General features: G+C 39.4%; 1 protein-coding gene across 3 annotated transcripts in view; it reads left to right on the top strand.

Annotated features, from left to right (window-relative positions):
• Positions 1 to 15,980, top strand: part of LOC105452157 (MOXD1 homolog 2) — a 266,861-nt gene extending 250,881 nt beyond the window's left edge. For all 3 annotated transcript variants that reach the window (XM_011693043.1, XM_011693042.1, XM_011693044.1), the window contains 5 exons: positions 3,359 to 3,445; positions 6,279 to 6,461; positions 8,510 to 8,962; positions 9,912 to 10,105; positions 10,904 to 15,980. In XM_011693043.1, coding sequence (XP_011691345.1) covers positions 3,359 to 3,445; positions 6,279 to 6,461; positions 8,510 to 8,962; positions 9,912 to 10,105; positions 10,904 to 11,372 — 1,386 coding nt within the window. In that variant the 3' untranslated portion in view covers positions 11,373 to 15,980. The remainder of the gene's footprint in view (positions 1 to 3,358; positions 3,446 to 6,278; positions 6,462 to 8,509; positions 8,963 to 9,911; positions 10,106 to 10,903) is intronic.
• The last annotated feature ends 382 nt before the right edge of the window (positions 15,981 to 16,362 follow it).

The raw sequence follows: 16,362 nt of genomic DNA, 5'->3' as shown, positions 1-16,362 counted from the left end.
AAAGAAACAGCATATGTTTCTTTTACTTTACATGTAAACAACGTAAAGAGAAACTAGAGCGCAACTAAAGAGAACTTATGTGCTAATGTGTAGGAAAATTATTTTGCATTTTAGGTATGTGTTTAAATGTAACGCTTGCCAGTAAATAGCGAATTTTTTTGGCTATAGAAAATAATAAATGAAATGACAACGAAACGTAAAGCGTTCAAAATGTTTATCTCGCTGACCAGTTTACTCGAAATTATCATTCAAAATAAATTTATCCCCTTTCTAATGTCAGTGTCAAAATATTGAAATATTTCAAATAATAATTTAACATTTTTATTTATTTATTTATAATTATATTTGTACATTCTATTAGAACATTACTAGCATTATATTTATATGTAGGCATATTTCGACTTGCGCTTCTTTTTCGTATGAATATCGCGAGAAAGTTCCCTCTTAACTTGGTACGCAAAAGTTACTGAACGGTCGAGTAACTTTTTGTATCGCGCTACGATGAATATGAATAGAAGAATAGTCACAAAGACGAGGCTGATGAGGAATGGGTTTACATTGCACCATTCTTCAAATTCTGCGATATATTCTCCCGTTTGTTAGAGGAATTGCTACTGGTTCGTTAATTTTTACATTCTCGCCACACATTTCCGAATACTATCATATTCCCGTAGTAAGTTTTTGTTGAATTTATGTTAATTAATGTTGAATTTATTTTAGCAAATTCAGAATTATAAATCAAACAGTCATGTAGCTTATGCGAGACTATACATGCACCATTGTTTTATTATTGATCAATGGAAGTTTTTGCAGCTTTTATTAGCGAACATTTCACGTCGCTTTGCGAATGTCAATGAAAAAAAAAAGATCATTTCTCGAAATGACGAAGATAGTTCGATGCTTAATATTGGCGCAGAAATCGGAAATGCATTCGCGAGGTCCTTAAAAATCCCTCCGTCTCGCGCCCCGGGCGTCAGAGCGTGCTCGACCGCAAAACAATAAACGCGCTCTCGTCCTTCCCGGTAATCTCGGCATCGATAATTTCGCATAAGCGCGTGGGAGAATCCGCCGGCGTGGTTCGAGCGCTTAGGGCGGGAGCCGGGGTTCGACTCAGTGAGGAGAGGGGAGGGGGAGGGGGGAGATGCGCGAAAAAGAGAATTGTAATTTTCTCGGACGCTATATACGGTCGTCCATTCGCCCCGCGGCGAGGCAGTTCGAAACGACCCACCAGCGCCCCAGCCCTTCCCTTGGGTCTCCGTATTTACCGAGATACATTGCAACGACCCGAGCCAGTGTGGTTCCATTGATGCACGAAATCTCGTACTCTCGTGAGTAATTCGGTAGAATCTGACTTGTAGATGGGAGATACATCGGGGGACAAGTAGCGCAACTAATACTGGCACGTGTAATTCTTATCCTGTCGTGCAGCAAGAGGCGTATAATTAACCAGATCGGAGTTGCAAAACCATGTATAAGTTGTACAATTAGTTATAATAACGGGATCGTGACGTATCATCGACGAGAACAAGTGAAACAGATAAGCGGGCGCAAAAACGAGTCGTATCACGCGAAATCAACATATACCATAGAGCACATACATTCGATCCGCGTTGGAGAAATTTTTATAAATGTCAACTAAATATTTTTGTTTTTTTTTTCATTTCACCATTTATAAATCTTCTGCTCTACATGTCAAAACAATCGAGTGTACATCGGGTGTACAATGCAGCCGGGTGCAGCTAAGCGATGCCTACCGGTATTACGAAGTATCGTTTTGAGACCGTTTTGAACAATATGCGCTCGCAACAATACGTACAACGCACGTTAACAATACGTACAACGCGCGTAACAATACGGGAGGGGGGTGGCTGTGTATATATCGAGCGAAACACGTAGAACAAGTAACGCAACTAACGCCGGTACATGCAGTTCTTATTCTGTTATACGTGCCGAAAAACTCGGCAACACGTTCGTGCACAATGCAGAGCCCGGCCGTGCATGAGAACTGTGCAAAATAGTCGCGTGGCGTGGAAGGCGCCGCTTTGAGACAGGGCGAAATGGGCTCGTATATCACAAAAGCAACTTGCAACCTTGTTACGTAAGTCGCACGCGGCGTCGGAAAATATGGTAATGAATTTCTCGTATATATTTGCGTTTAACTGCTCTTACTCCGTTGTAACAAACCATTAACCTGACGTATGCATCAAGTAGCTAAGTTCCCCGAATTTTCCTCTCTACTTCTTGCTATTTATCCCAACAAAAGAAATTCTTATTAAGTGACAGTTATTTTTAAAATGGAATATAATAGGTGTTTGAGTGAAATTATCGTAATAAGTAATATGAAGAGCGGTACAATAAAATATTTATGGCATAAAAGTATCTTTCCGATAAATTGTCTGATATTTTTGCGATTTGATTATATCTGATATAATATCAATAATCGTAATACACATAAAGTATTGTTTATATTTTATTATAAATAACACTTTAAAATAACATTTTAATTTATTAATATTTTTAGTCTGTTTTGTATTTAACTTTTAATTTAAAGCTTTGCAGTAATTTTGTTATTAGTTTATCATTTTAAGAATTTATAGTAGAAAATATAAATTGTAATTTTTTTAATGGGAATTATCAATATTCTTGAAGATCAAAATATAAATACGTATATAATATAAATTATCATAAATAACTAAATAGTGCCTGGTTTCATGTAAGGACTGTGTTTTAAGAACGACAAAAATGCGACGCACAGTTTCTGTGGTTGGATATTGCAAACGATAAAATTATTACACATCAATATCCGTGTATATTGTAATGTGTAATATAGGCACTATTTAGTTATTTATGATTTATTCATAGGAGTCTTAATTTCTTTAATTTAAATTTGTAATATATTTTCATATTTCTCCAATTTGGCTTTACAGTTAGTTGTTTTAAAATGCATGTATGTATCGTACACTAAGAAAAAAAGTATTAAAAAAAAATATTTTCTTAATTCAATTATATACGGCGACCACGGGTTGTCAAACACTCACATTATTTGTTAATTTAACAAAATACTTGTTAATTCACGAAAATATCACGTTAATGTGTTGATATGTATATTTATGATATGTATTTTTGTCAACAAAACGCATTTAGTTATTTCAACAACTTCTTTTCCTCAATGTACGTATATAATGCATTGCATATATCAGGATCATTTTCCTTCCGATAGAGTGTGCCGCATCGACACTTGCCCGTGACGCCGATGCCGATACGGCGTATCAGTGGTCCCAATGTAGCGACACTATCCATTAGTTTCTAGCATAGAATTATACTCGCTTAACGAAGTACCATTCGAATTGCTGCGCAGGTTCGTTTACCCATGGGGCAAGACACGCTGCTCTGGTGCCGTGTCCTGAGGATGCCGAGCATTAATCAGAAACACCACGTCGTGAAGGTGAGTTCCTCCAGGTATATAACCCGTTTACGGTAGCTCGCGCGCGCCCGCCGCTCTCCGACTTGATTAAAGCGAAGGTGGATGCTCTTGTAATGCCGAAGAAACTGCACGTCGAGTTTGCCGACTCGCCCCTCCTATCTCCCTCCTTCTCCCCCCCCCTCCGCCTCATCCTCTCTACCCCCATGCAGGAGTTATCTTCTGTGCCTCGCGTGTTTTCGCGTCTGAAGATGCAACATCTTCAGGTAGCCGTCCGATAAATATGCCGCGCAAAATGATAATCTAGAGGTTACGATGTTTTATACCGGGCGATTAATCATGGTCGACGATTTCTTTCAGAAATATCCCGACGTACGTAAGAGAAAGAATTGTTGTTTTAACTCACAATCGGGCATCCCTTTTGGTGGTCTCTTAAATAATACCTCGATCGTAAATTTAAAAAAAAATTAAGTACGATTTTGAAGTGTCTTGATATGCTCATGAAACATTTCGTGTGCGTATGCGTGATGTGTGTTTCAGCTCTTATAATTATCTTTGGTTTTCAAATAATATAATGAAGCACATGCATTCTCAAAGTTTTTATCTCAAAGCTTGTATATATCAGGCTGTTTTTTTTACGACAGGCACAACAAATACAATAAAATAATCGCGTTGCTCGCTCGATTATAAAAAGATCTTCGATTTGCGTGCCGAATGCATGTCGATCGGCTATGAAACATTTATCTCATCGTGAACGTACGGAATGGGCGGATCTGCATGATGGCAGGATCAATGCGGTAGGCGAGATCATTTCGCTGTTCCGGCCGCCGGTTTCACTATCAACGGTGACAGATCGATGTACGAGATGTCATCGATAAACACGACAGTGACAAAGCAGCCGATCGTAAACCTTGTATTACCTACTGCGGCGTATATCGATTCACGTTAGTGATAAGTTTCATTTCGATGCAGATATGCACGATTCTCCAAATTGCGTGTTAAAAATCGGAATCGACCTGACTGGTAAAGCGCGAAGACAGACGGTAAAAGTTTGCCGATCTTCACTTTTGCGAATTCAACGAGACGCGTTATCCTGTTGTCGACGGAATCCATTGTTTATGTTAATGTTTTTCCGGTATATTGTTACTGCTTCATTTTTCACAATCAAAACTGCAGCGAATGAAAAATGATCCTATTATTATACGATTATTATACGATTACGGATTTTATTACATTTTCAGACGTTATTAAAAGTTATAAAAAATTGATATTGTGTCTAAAATTACTCACAGTATGTCCCAAATTTAATGTATGTTAATAGACGTCGTACGAATAAATTTATGAATATATGTTGAGGAGAAATTGATTGTAAATTGAAGAAAATTACGCGATTAGATATGAAGTGATGTAATATATGGAGCTCTTGATATGAAAGATCGTAAATGCTATAAATTCTAGAATTTATGTACTCGCCTATTTTGACTTTTCATTCGACGCGAATTTTATGTCAGCGAATAATCCGGACCGAGAGATAATTTCCTCAAGTAATTCCAATTTTACGCTTATCTAGTTATATTTTTCCTGTCTCGCAAAGCATACGATAACTCAATAAAATCTCACCTAGTTATATTCGAATTTTACCCAGTTGTTATTAACCCCCCCCCCGATATAACATCCGACAAGTTAAACTGGGAAAACCGGGACAAGTGAAATGATAGATGATCCTCCGCGCGGTAGCTCACCCGCAAAAAGCTCTCTCCATGTATATATATTTCACTTGTACATTTCTATTTTCTTTATACTATTGCATTCTATTTCTTATTACTTGAATCTTGTTTCTCCCTTTTCTATGTTTCTCCCTTTTCCACTTTATCGTATTTCAGCTCTCGCTGATGTTCATATCCGCACCCGGGTGTTCCCGAATAGGGTGTTGGCTCACGGCTGGCTGATATAGTTCGCTCCATCCACCGTCGGTCGACCGACCGACACCTGAATCTCGAACTCGATCGGACGTGACCCAACTGCGCGATGCGATTGCTCTGTGTTCCTATCGCGGGTACAGGCGGCGCGGGTACAGGAGGAGAGACGATTAGCGTTTCGATGGCGATAACTCAAGCGCTTAAAAGCGCGGATACCCGGCTCTTCCCTTCTCCTCCTCTCCCTCTCCCGTCCTCCCTCCCCTCGTCGCATTTTACGGAACTTTTATTGACGGAGTATCAAGGCATTCTGAGGTTAACGGTCGAGTGAGCCGCCGTTAACCGTGGTATCGGCGGGCGCCTTAATTTGTTGCTCCCATTGCGAGGGGAATCGAAACGGCACGTTTCTCCCTGACGACGTGGGGGCGCGAGGAATACCGACGCGCGTATCGACTTGCGTATCGGGAGACCGTTCTTTGCCAATTTTGCGCTCGAACAGCTTTCTCCGAGCTGCTCGAAACGACACTTCGCCTATATCAAGGTGCGAAGTGCCTTCCTCTTTCCGTAACTGCTGATATTCCATTATAGCCATATAGTTAATTCAATGGCATCCGCTTTGCTTTACATCGGAACGGCGAATACACGAGTCGTTGACCAGATTAATTGCCTGTAAAACGACGCGTCGCGAGAACTTCGGAGGAAATAAAGAACTTTGGAAAAAACAATTTTTTTTCTCCATCTGATTAAGTTGTACGAATAAACGAGACAATCTTCCACTTGAAACTCGCGGTTTCTTCAATCAATTTCAGCATCGATTCTACCGCGATAAAAGTGTCAAGATGCATACGTTGTTCTTGAGTTATGAACACGTTACGAACACGACCGAAATGCGCTCGACATTAATCCTCGTTACGAGCTCGCACGCCTGTTCTGTATTTCAGTACGAACCAGTTATTCAGCCGGGAAGCCACGAATACCTTCACCACATGACCCTGTACGAGTGCCGCGGAGATCAAGCCGAATTGGAATCCGCGGCTGAAACGACCGGGAGTGTCTGTTACGTTCCTGATGAACCCAAATACCAATGCAACACGATCGCAGCCACTTGGAGCCTCGGGTCTGAGGTATGTCGAAAACTTCGCTTACTCTCCACACGCCGAAGACCTCGACCGCGTCGAGCACCAAGGTGTTTCCTGCATATTAGCAAGTTTTCGGTAGACGCGGAAATCGCGTCTGCGTTGCACGGATATCGCAAAGATGTAGGAGTACAGATTACGAAGTACAAATTTTAGAATATTAGAATTTTAGAATATTAGGAGTACAGATTACGAAGTACAAATTTTAGAATATTATTTTAATATTAATTACTATAAACAAGATTAGAAACGCCAAATGCGGTATGAAGCAGATCTTTATAATATTTTTACGTGAATCTTACAATTTTTTAGTTCAGTGAAAGTTGAAGCAGCTTCCAACCGAATCCAGATTACATAATATCACAAATTAAATTGACAAGCAATTTAATAATTTTTGATGCTAACATAAACATCATCTGTAGAATATAATTCTGTAAAATTCTGTAGAATAAAATGAGATGCTCATTAGCATAAAAAATTATTAAAGTGCTTGTCAATTTAATTTGTGATATTACATAATCCGAATTCAGTTTGGAGCTACTTCAAGTCTCATAAAAATATTTGGTGCGCAGTTCACCTAAATTGGAAATTGTAATTCACACAAAAATATTATTATAAAGCACCAAGATCCGCTTCAGACCGTATTTGGTATTTCTAATCTTGTTTGAATTTTTGCAGTCACAATTAGATTTTCATATTAATGTTTTCAGAATTTGTTTATTTTCATCGATTACGCGCTCTGTAACGATCGTTAATTATAACACTTTAATCATTGAATTTTGCCATTAAAGGAGTTATTCGATTGTTTCATCGAGGTCTTCGATTTGACTGTTAGAGAGTAAAATGAGATATAAAGTGTTTCTTTTAAAAATTTGAGGAATTCTACGTATAAGCGAAATATCTCAAATTCATTTTATTTGCTTCGTCCGCAACCTTGATCGTCAGAAATGTCTCGGCTGCTCTTCGCGTTATGTAAACTTGACTCTTCGTCAAATGTTGTGCGTGATCGTGCAAGGCACGTTCAGAGTTTCGCGATAATTCCGACTGCGGTGTAATGTATACCAATGCGAGAGAAGGAAGACCGCAAACTTGTTTCTTCGTGGTTATTGGTAATACGAACGTCCTGTGAAATTGCAACCAATCGTAAAACGTGTCGGGACGATTTCGTATATCTTTCTCAATAACTGATGAATAATATTGATAACAACATTAATTGATATAACACGTGATATGTGGTATAATATTCAGTAAATGGTGCAGCGTTCTTACTTTTATTTTAATTTTCATATTCTATTCTGTTTTTTAAAAATCTACTAAAATATGTACGCCAATAATATTATATTATTGTATCGTCCTCAAGTGTATCTATTAGATTTTCAAAAATCGTGACGATAAAATATTTCGCCAATGTTAGTTTATATAGTAATTTTATTAAATGGCTATTATTTAAATCTTAGACAGAAAATAAATATAAAATGAAAATGTTCACCGCAGGACGAGCGCGTAATTAATTAGTCCTACAAATTATAGCGAAACGAGAACGTTTCATTGGATTTCAGTTTGACTGTTTAGGGTTCAAATAAAAATCTCATTAATAATGCAAACACGTTCGGTGCGGACGATCGAAATTACCCGGGCTATATTAATAAATTTAGATTCGAAGAGAACGTTTTTGAAGATAGCGATTACCGCAAGATTCCTCGAACCGGGCGGATTATTATCTCGCCCATCATCTGAAAATTAAAATTAACCGGGCATAATTCGCGAGTACATGCACCAATAAGGAAACGAATTCCGTGAGCGACAATTTTCATCGGGGGTCCGTTTCTCTGATGGATCGTGGCGTATATACCGATTATAGCAGGCTGGAAACGTCGCCGGGGTAGGGGCGGGATCAGACCGGACCAGATCGGACGGAGGAACGGGCCCCGCGATACACAGAACCGGACCCCGGCGTACTCGCTGCCGGTCCTGTTTTTATTTACTGGCGGCTTCTGCATAATCCATCGTTTCCCCTCTCCCTTTCGTTGCGCCAGGGCTTTAATTATCCGCCGGAGGCCGGATACGCGCTCAATCCGTACGCGGGGCCGCGCTACTACATGCTGGAGACCCACTACACGAACCCGCAGCTGGACGCCTTCATCAGCGACAGCAGCGGCCTGCGTCTTCTCTACACCGATCGGCTGCGCGGCCATGACGCCGGTATCCTCAGCGTTGGCATCGACCCGAACTGGCGGCATATAATACCGCCCGGTCAGCCCGAGGTGGTCTCCGAGGGCCACTGCATCGCCGATTGCACGGGCCAGACGATACCGAACAGCGGCATTAACATGTTCGCCGTGATCATGCACACCCACCAGCTCGGCAGGAAGGTCCGCCTGCGGCAGATCCGCGCCAGCGAGGAGCTGCCGCCGATCGCCGCCGACACCAACTACGATCCCAATTATCAGGAGTATCGGAGGCTTCAGAGACCGGTCAAGGTGTACCCGGTAAGTACAGTCTTAACCCTGGCATGACGTGCGATGTATGATGTACGATGCACCGCGTATATACATAATAATACCGAGAGATAATATTTTCCCAATGGATTGGCGCGATACTTCTTCTATCAAAGTAATGCATAATAATTATTTGAAAGGGAAAGATATCGAATATTGCCGGCTTAACTTAGATTTCATTTTAATCGTTATATCAAAATCCAATTTATTGGCCAATTTATTAAACTTCATCCTCCGCACGGCGATAGCTAATGCAATTATAAAATATCCTCGATTAACGGAAGAAAGAGAGAGAGAGAGAGAGAAAGGATCGCGAAGAATCGGGAAAAGAATCTCGAACTCTATCCGCCGAGAGAATTTTTTTTTCCTCGAAAATAAAATCTAAGATTATTTCTTGAGCGCTTTGCGAGTAAACTTATACGTCTTCTACAGAGCGGTCCTTTAATATATTCTTATTTTTCTGTTCTGTTTCCGCTACGTTGCACGCCTTTCGTTTTAGTTGTGCCGCGAACATACTTCTAGCTGCATTATAACCCATAGCACGTATCAGAAAGTTTATGAGCTTGTTATAAAGTTTATTAACGTGCAATAAGTATAGCTTTGATCACGTAAAGTGCCGACATGCTACAGATGCGGGGAATGAACTTGAGTTTAATTGTTTGAACGAGCTCAAACAGGGCGGGAGCTTAAACGCGATTACGTGTTAACATAGAGTAAAAATGTATTATAATAGAATTGAATTGAAAAGGAACGTTGAAATTTCACTGTTTACAATAAAGGAACGATTTTACTAGATCAATCCAAAAATTTCGACTTAAACTTGCGTGCTATTGCTGTCTGTTTTATCAAAATGATTATATATATTGCAAGTTTTTAAATTTTTAAGATCTGTTTAGTCTAGTGATCAACGCTCACGTTAGTTCATCTACTTATGTTACAGGGTGACCATTTAGTCGCCGAATGCACGTACTCGTCCGAATCTCGGTCGGCCATTACGCTCGGTGGCCTGGGAACGAGAGAAGAAACCTGCCTGGTGTCCGTTCTCTATTATCCTCGCATTGAATTATCTCTTTGTTATTCTTTGCCTTCGCTGCCGACAGTGCTGCACAGCTTGGGAATCCAGAAATTAAAACAGTAAGAGACATTTTCACAAATTTATAACCACTAACAAAAAATCGTATGATATGATACGATTATATCAAGTCTCCTTCAGATTTTTAAGTACGCCACTTAGTTAAAAAGACGAAAAAATGCTAGACATATTTTATATTCTTAAAACTTTGACAAGATATTTTTAATAATATTGAAATGAATTGACTAATTAGTCGTAGCTCTCGTCTAAAATTTATCTCACATATAAATTCTTGTTTTACGATTCGGTTATGCGATTAACTAGTTCATATTTCTCTCGTATTTCTTCATATTTCTTTACTGTATTGTCATTAAAATTTTGATTGGCAAATCGTTCACACGGACGAGAGAAAAGTTGGACGGTGCACTAAGACGCAGGTCGCACGTTGCTGTCAGTTTATATGGCTGTATGCGAACGATGAACGTTCGGCAGTTATCGGGAGTACTCTTTGATCACTCTAAATTGGCTATTACGGACAACTCGTACATTACGAAAGTGCCAGCCGTCACTGACCCGAGAAGCAACAGACGTTACGTCGCATCAGACGTGCTGTCCATCGTTATGCAACATCTAACTCATAAATAATTCTGAACAGAATATCCAAAGTTCACCACACTTTGTTTCGATGTTCAATAATCGAAGATTTAATAATATGTATAAATAACCACGGCTATAGAAGGAAAGTGTATACGTAATATAATGACTAAATTAAAATATAGAAAGAAAAATATGAAAAGAAACGTAATATGTAAAATATGAGAGACACGCAACTTTACGAGGCGACTTCGATGTTGTCGCAGGGGTTCCAGCCCGGTGATGATCCAGGAGCCGCCGGATCTGAAGGACATGACGCTCGAGGAACGGCTGGTCAGCTACGACTGGGAGTCGAATTTTCAGAGTTTCCAGGAGGCCACTCGCAGCGGCACGTTTAAGCCGCTGTGCGGCAGCAGTAAGGGCGCCCTGCCCGGTACGGACAACCTCGAGGTGCACTACCCGCGCATCCTCAGGCCCTGGGAGGAGACGAGCGTGCCCTGCTCGAAGAAGCCGCTGCGGAACAAATTGTCGATGCTGTTGAGCGAGGACGGCGACATCGGCACGCCTGCCGACAGCGAGGAGACGAACACGGTCGAGCGAGGTCAGCTGGTGCGCAGCAAGGTGTCCCGCAGCAGCGACGCGGGACCCACGGCCGGTAGTTCCTGCGGCCGTACGGTATCGGCGGCGGTGATCTTGGCCGCCGTCACCGTCGTCGCCGGCGCGGCGTTCAGGTGAACGTCGCCGCCGGACGAGCGGTCGTTCGAGTTTCACTCGTCGGATCCAGGATCGCCCTGATGATCGTCCATCGCGATCGAACCCGCGACGGACCGTGCAACAACAGCAGCAGCTGGAGCGTGCATATGTTTGCGTAAGTATATGCCAATCTCTCAGCGACGCGGCTCTAATTAGATTTAGATAAGTGTTACTGTCCTCCGAGACCGAGCGCACCCGCGGGATTCGGTTCTCGGGTGATTCCGATCGGCGGACTTCTTTTTTTTCCGAGGCGGGGTGACCTTTCCAGCACGGCTAGTGGCTGGCGCGATCTTTGCCGTGTACCAATAGCGTGTTTCGTACTGATAATAAAGATAATAGAAGTTATAGCCATCTTTGGCCTTCGTTACTCCGATACTGAATAGTGAAACGTTTACAATGAAGTAATCTCGACGCTATCTCGGTTTAATTTTAGAGTGCTATAGGTTCTGCAAAAATTTTTACTGAAATATAGCGCAGCAGTTTACAACCGCGTCTCATTTAATTCACTTCAAATTTAAAAATTGAATTTATCTAATTTGTAAAATAAGTAGCTCGTAAAGATACACGCGTGTATCGCGAAGAATTCGCCAGCCCTTAGTCGAGAATGTCGAATTTCTGCGAGTGGAAGAAAAGGACAATTGCAATCACCATTCGATTCGGTGTAGATGAAACTTATATACATATATATATATATATATATCATAGAAAACGTAGAGGAAATTACCGAATCCACGTTATCTCGACTTATAGGTGTTGAAATAAAATTATGGTAATTTTACGGAGGCATGTCATCGAAAATATCTCATCCACACACGGTATTCGATTTTACGAGCAAGAAATGTTAATTCTCTCTTTTCTAATACAATCTATTTAAAAGCTATCTAAATAAGGAGTATAAAAATAAGCTTAATAAAATAATTAAAAATATTTTACAATTTTTTAAATTAAATTAAATTAAAGATCTGTTTGCAAAGAGGCATCTCTTATGAAAGCTTGACCCCAAAAGAAACTTCGTTTCCTCAAGGCAAATAATTCTACGAAAGTTATTTTCAGAAGAAGAACATCTACAAAGTGTACTTCATTTAGAAAATGTCCTTCACGTTTTTTATTTTTAGCATTCGCTTTTTTTTTACATGGAGCCTTCAATTCTTTCACTATCGATAGCTTTTGAGAATAGATACGATTTTGAAACTCGATATGACGATAATCAAATATTCATCTCAGCATTTAAAAATCGTCCAGAAAGGAGAGAGTTAATGACGCTGCGCTGGCCCGGAAGCCGGATGTGGATGTGCGGCATATTAATTTTCACCCGCGGTAAAACCGAGCCACGGGAGATCGGATCTATCGTGTTCTCGTTTCGGCGATCGGCTTTTCCCTTTTCGCGACTTCCGTTCGCGCGCACCATTGTTATGTAATGGAGAATTTTTGCGAGCGCAGCAGCACTCTCTTCGAAAACACGGTAAAAGCGGAAGTCCCCCCACGCTCGCGATGCGAAATATCTATAAATCGTCGTGACAGTTTTCACTCGAAATTTATATTGTTATTTATATTCGGGACATTTGCATTTACCATATTCGAAGTACGCTGTTGCAAAAAAAAAAAGAACAATCTGCAATGTCCCGCGTGCTCGCGTAGGATGACCGTAGCGGGATATCTCCCGGATACGAATACATCGGCTCTGTGTCGTACTTTAGCACGTTAGAATCAATAATGCAAGATGCGATGGAAATGAATAACACGAGAACTTCCTTGTTCTTTATATACTACACATTTATTGCATCGATATATCGACTCACAAGTATAATCAAAACTTCGAAGTATCATATATATTACAGAGGGGACCTATGAATCATTCTGTTTCGCGCAAAATTATTTTTTACACAAAATCTTGATAAACGCGTATAGGGAATAAATAAACTAAACATATTGAATTGTGGACTGCGATTATAATTAATAAATAAGATGTATATTACGAAAAATAATAATAATAAAATTAAGTGACATTTTATTTTTAATAACTTGTAATCGAGAGCTAAACTTTGTTGTTTGTAGAATGTAAATATTAATCTAATATTCTCTTAACATTTATATGAAATGATAATAATCGAAATCGAGCGAGTTCGTTTCATGCAAATGTAGTACTTCCTATCATTGAATACGAAAGTGACTGGTGACAGCATTATTCATTTATACTTTAAATTAATTAGTTCGTCTTGCGATCGCACTGCCTTGATAAAGCTGCCATTTATTGTCGTCGCCCGTGAGTCATTCTATCATCATCGATTTCGAGACACTGCCTTAGCGCTACCGCTCGAAGCTACTTTTAGGTCGCATTATAATGTATCTATTCCATCTTGATGGGTGGAGTGGGTAGCATTTAATTATATTTGAAAAGAAGCATTGGAAATGTTTTGACCTTTTTTTTACGTACGACATCGGCCGATGATTCCGAACGAGAGATATCTCTAGCGAATTTTCGCGATTCTCGTCGACAGAGCGGAATATTAATTTAAAAACTTCTTTCGAGCTAATCGCAAGAGTTTAATTGTTGGCTGTTTATTTGCTGTTCGAGAACCGGGCGAGACGTCGCGATTCTCGCGAAAGAACGTTTCGTGAACTTATTTTTCAGGGATACGACATGTGCTTTCTCCAAAGTTTTTCTCAGTGCGGTATTTTCCAATTTAATTTTGACATTTCGTAATCGGATTTTTTTTTGCTCAGAAAAAAATCATACGCAACCGGTGAATGGAAAATATTGATCAAATCATTAAAATTTTAAAAATATAGATGTATGTAACGTCCAAGTTATATGACGTTATAAAAAGTTAATCACAAATTCATTTGAAATGCGATGAAAAAGTATCGTGATTTTTTTTTACCTTATATTTTCCTATAGAGAAGGAAAAGTGTAAGGTCAAATCAAGCTAAGAAAGCTAAATCGAATAAGATCAATATTTTTATTGCGATTTTAAATTTTCAGGAATTTTTTTTATATTCAATTTAATGAAAAATGAATTTGGAAAATTAGAATTCTAAAAGTAACGTTATTTTACGCAAGAAACGTATTTTCTACTGTAATAAAAATTGTCCGCAAAATTTTGCGGAAAACAATGTTTGGGAAATACTGTCCTGATAACTTCGGCGGTCGCGCGATAAATGTGTGGCACTTCACTACGTCGTGCTCGCACGGTTCTCGCCGAAGTCTGTACATTTTGTTAATTAGACCGTAGCGATAAAGGTGCATTTTTTACATTAAGATTGTATAAGCATTGGTTGATTTGCACGCGATGGTAAATTTCGTGCGAGAATCTAACAAAAAAAAATAATAATAATAAGTCTCGCTATCAGAATCGTATTCGTAATCTCTTTTGTTGAAGCGTTTTACGAAGGGGTGTGTTACTTAACCAACGTTTATATATAAATATATAAATAGACACGCTATATGTATATTATACATACCCGACGACTCTTTGTAATATTCTGTACAGTTTATTACGTGTAACGTTATTCACGCGCGTTTGTCAACGCTCGCTTGTCGTACATGGGCGATTATTTATTTTTTATTTAATGTATAAATGCGATATAACTTGCGACTTGACACATCTCTCATTGTTGCGTACACACGGTACACGTACACACAGACACTTTTTCTCGCACTCTTTCGAGATTTTGATGAAGTCAAGACACACACAGGGACACTCGATTTGCCGAGAAATCAATAAATTGTGTGATTCTTATTAATTTTATCCATACTAGGGATATCGAAGAGTAATCGATACTGCGCTTGAACGTGCGATAATTTACGATTGCTCAACGTATAGGCTAAGTTATTAATTATAACTCTGTAAATCTATGATCAGCGATTTATGATTTTGTAATGTATTTTTTTTTAATGAAGTTATTCGATTTTTACCAAAGTTTCTGTTTATCTTCAATTTATTGATTAATTAATATAATTACTATTACGATCGTAAAATTGATGTTATTATTAGCCGCATACTTCAATCAGCTGCACGATACAAATAAATATAGATGACGTGCCTATAGTAAACTCGTGAACGTTCTCAAGGGCTAAAACGAACGTTTTGAACGATACGATCTGCATGGCGATTTGCATTCGATTCGGAAGCTTCTCCCGATAATTTCCATTTAAATGACTCTCGACTCGGATTTGTTCTTTATTCTACCTCATTTCGAAATCAAACGAAACGGAAGTGTCCCTAAACACGCGCTGTTACCGATTTTCAATTTTGCATGGGTATTAACGGAAAAAGAAAGAAGAAACGGAGGAGTTTTGTTAACTTAAAATTAACTTGAAATTTTTTCGTCGAATTCACATTTTTCGGTGTTAGATCGGAAAATATCTCTCCTTTCCCTCCCTGCTCTCCCTCTCGTATAGATAAAATCTCAAAGTAGGCGCGACTAATCGGTATCGGACACGTAGATACGTTTTACAATTTAATACTAACTGGTAATTCGTAAATGTCATAGGAGAATCTGTGTGTGTGTGTGTGTAGAGAAGACCTTAGGGCAATCGAATGGCCGTATATTAACCCTTAAGCAGTCGGGATTCTCGAGAGTGTCTCGCAATAGCCATTCAGTCGCAGCGTGGCACAATATATTTTCATAAGCGAATCAAACTTATTAAACGAAAAAAGAACTAATTAGAATGATTTTATCAAAATATAATAAATGACTTATGCGTTACTAAATATTACTTTTTTTATTTATAATTTCTCTGAAAAATTATTCATATTATAAGAAACACTGACTCCGATCGTCGTCGACTACTTAAGGGTCGCAAGCAGCGCGGAAGTCATTCATTCGTAAGCAAAAGCTGTACTTGTCGAATCGAAATCGCTGAGAACTGCAGTATATATACCTATGTATTGCTTTACAAATATTTCGTTCCGATTGGATTCGGTTCAAACCGGCGAGAACGCGGGGAACTGTATCCTGGCGATCCTAT

Source organism: Wasmannia auropunctata, unplaced genomic scaffold (assembly GCF_000956235.1).
Source record: "Wasmannia auropunctata unplaced genomic scaffold, wasmannia.A_1.0 LD336037.1, whole genome shotgun sequence".
In the NCBI taxonomy this organism is placed as follows: domain Eukaryota; kingdom Metazoa; phylum Arthropoda; class Insecta; order Hymenoptera; family Formicidae; genus Wasmannia; species Wasmannia auropunctata.
This window is presented reverse-complemented; position numbering and strand designations above follow the sequence as displayed.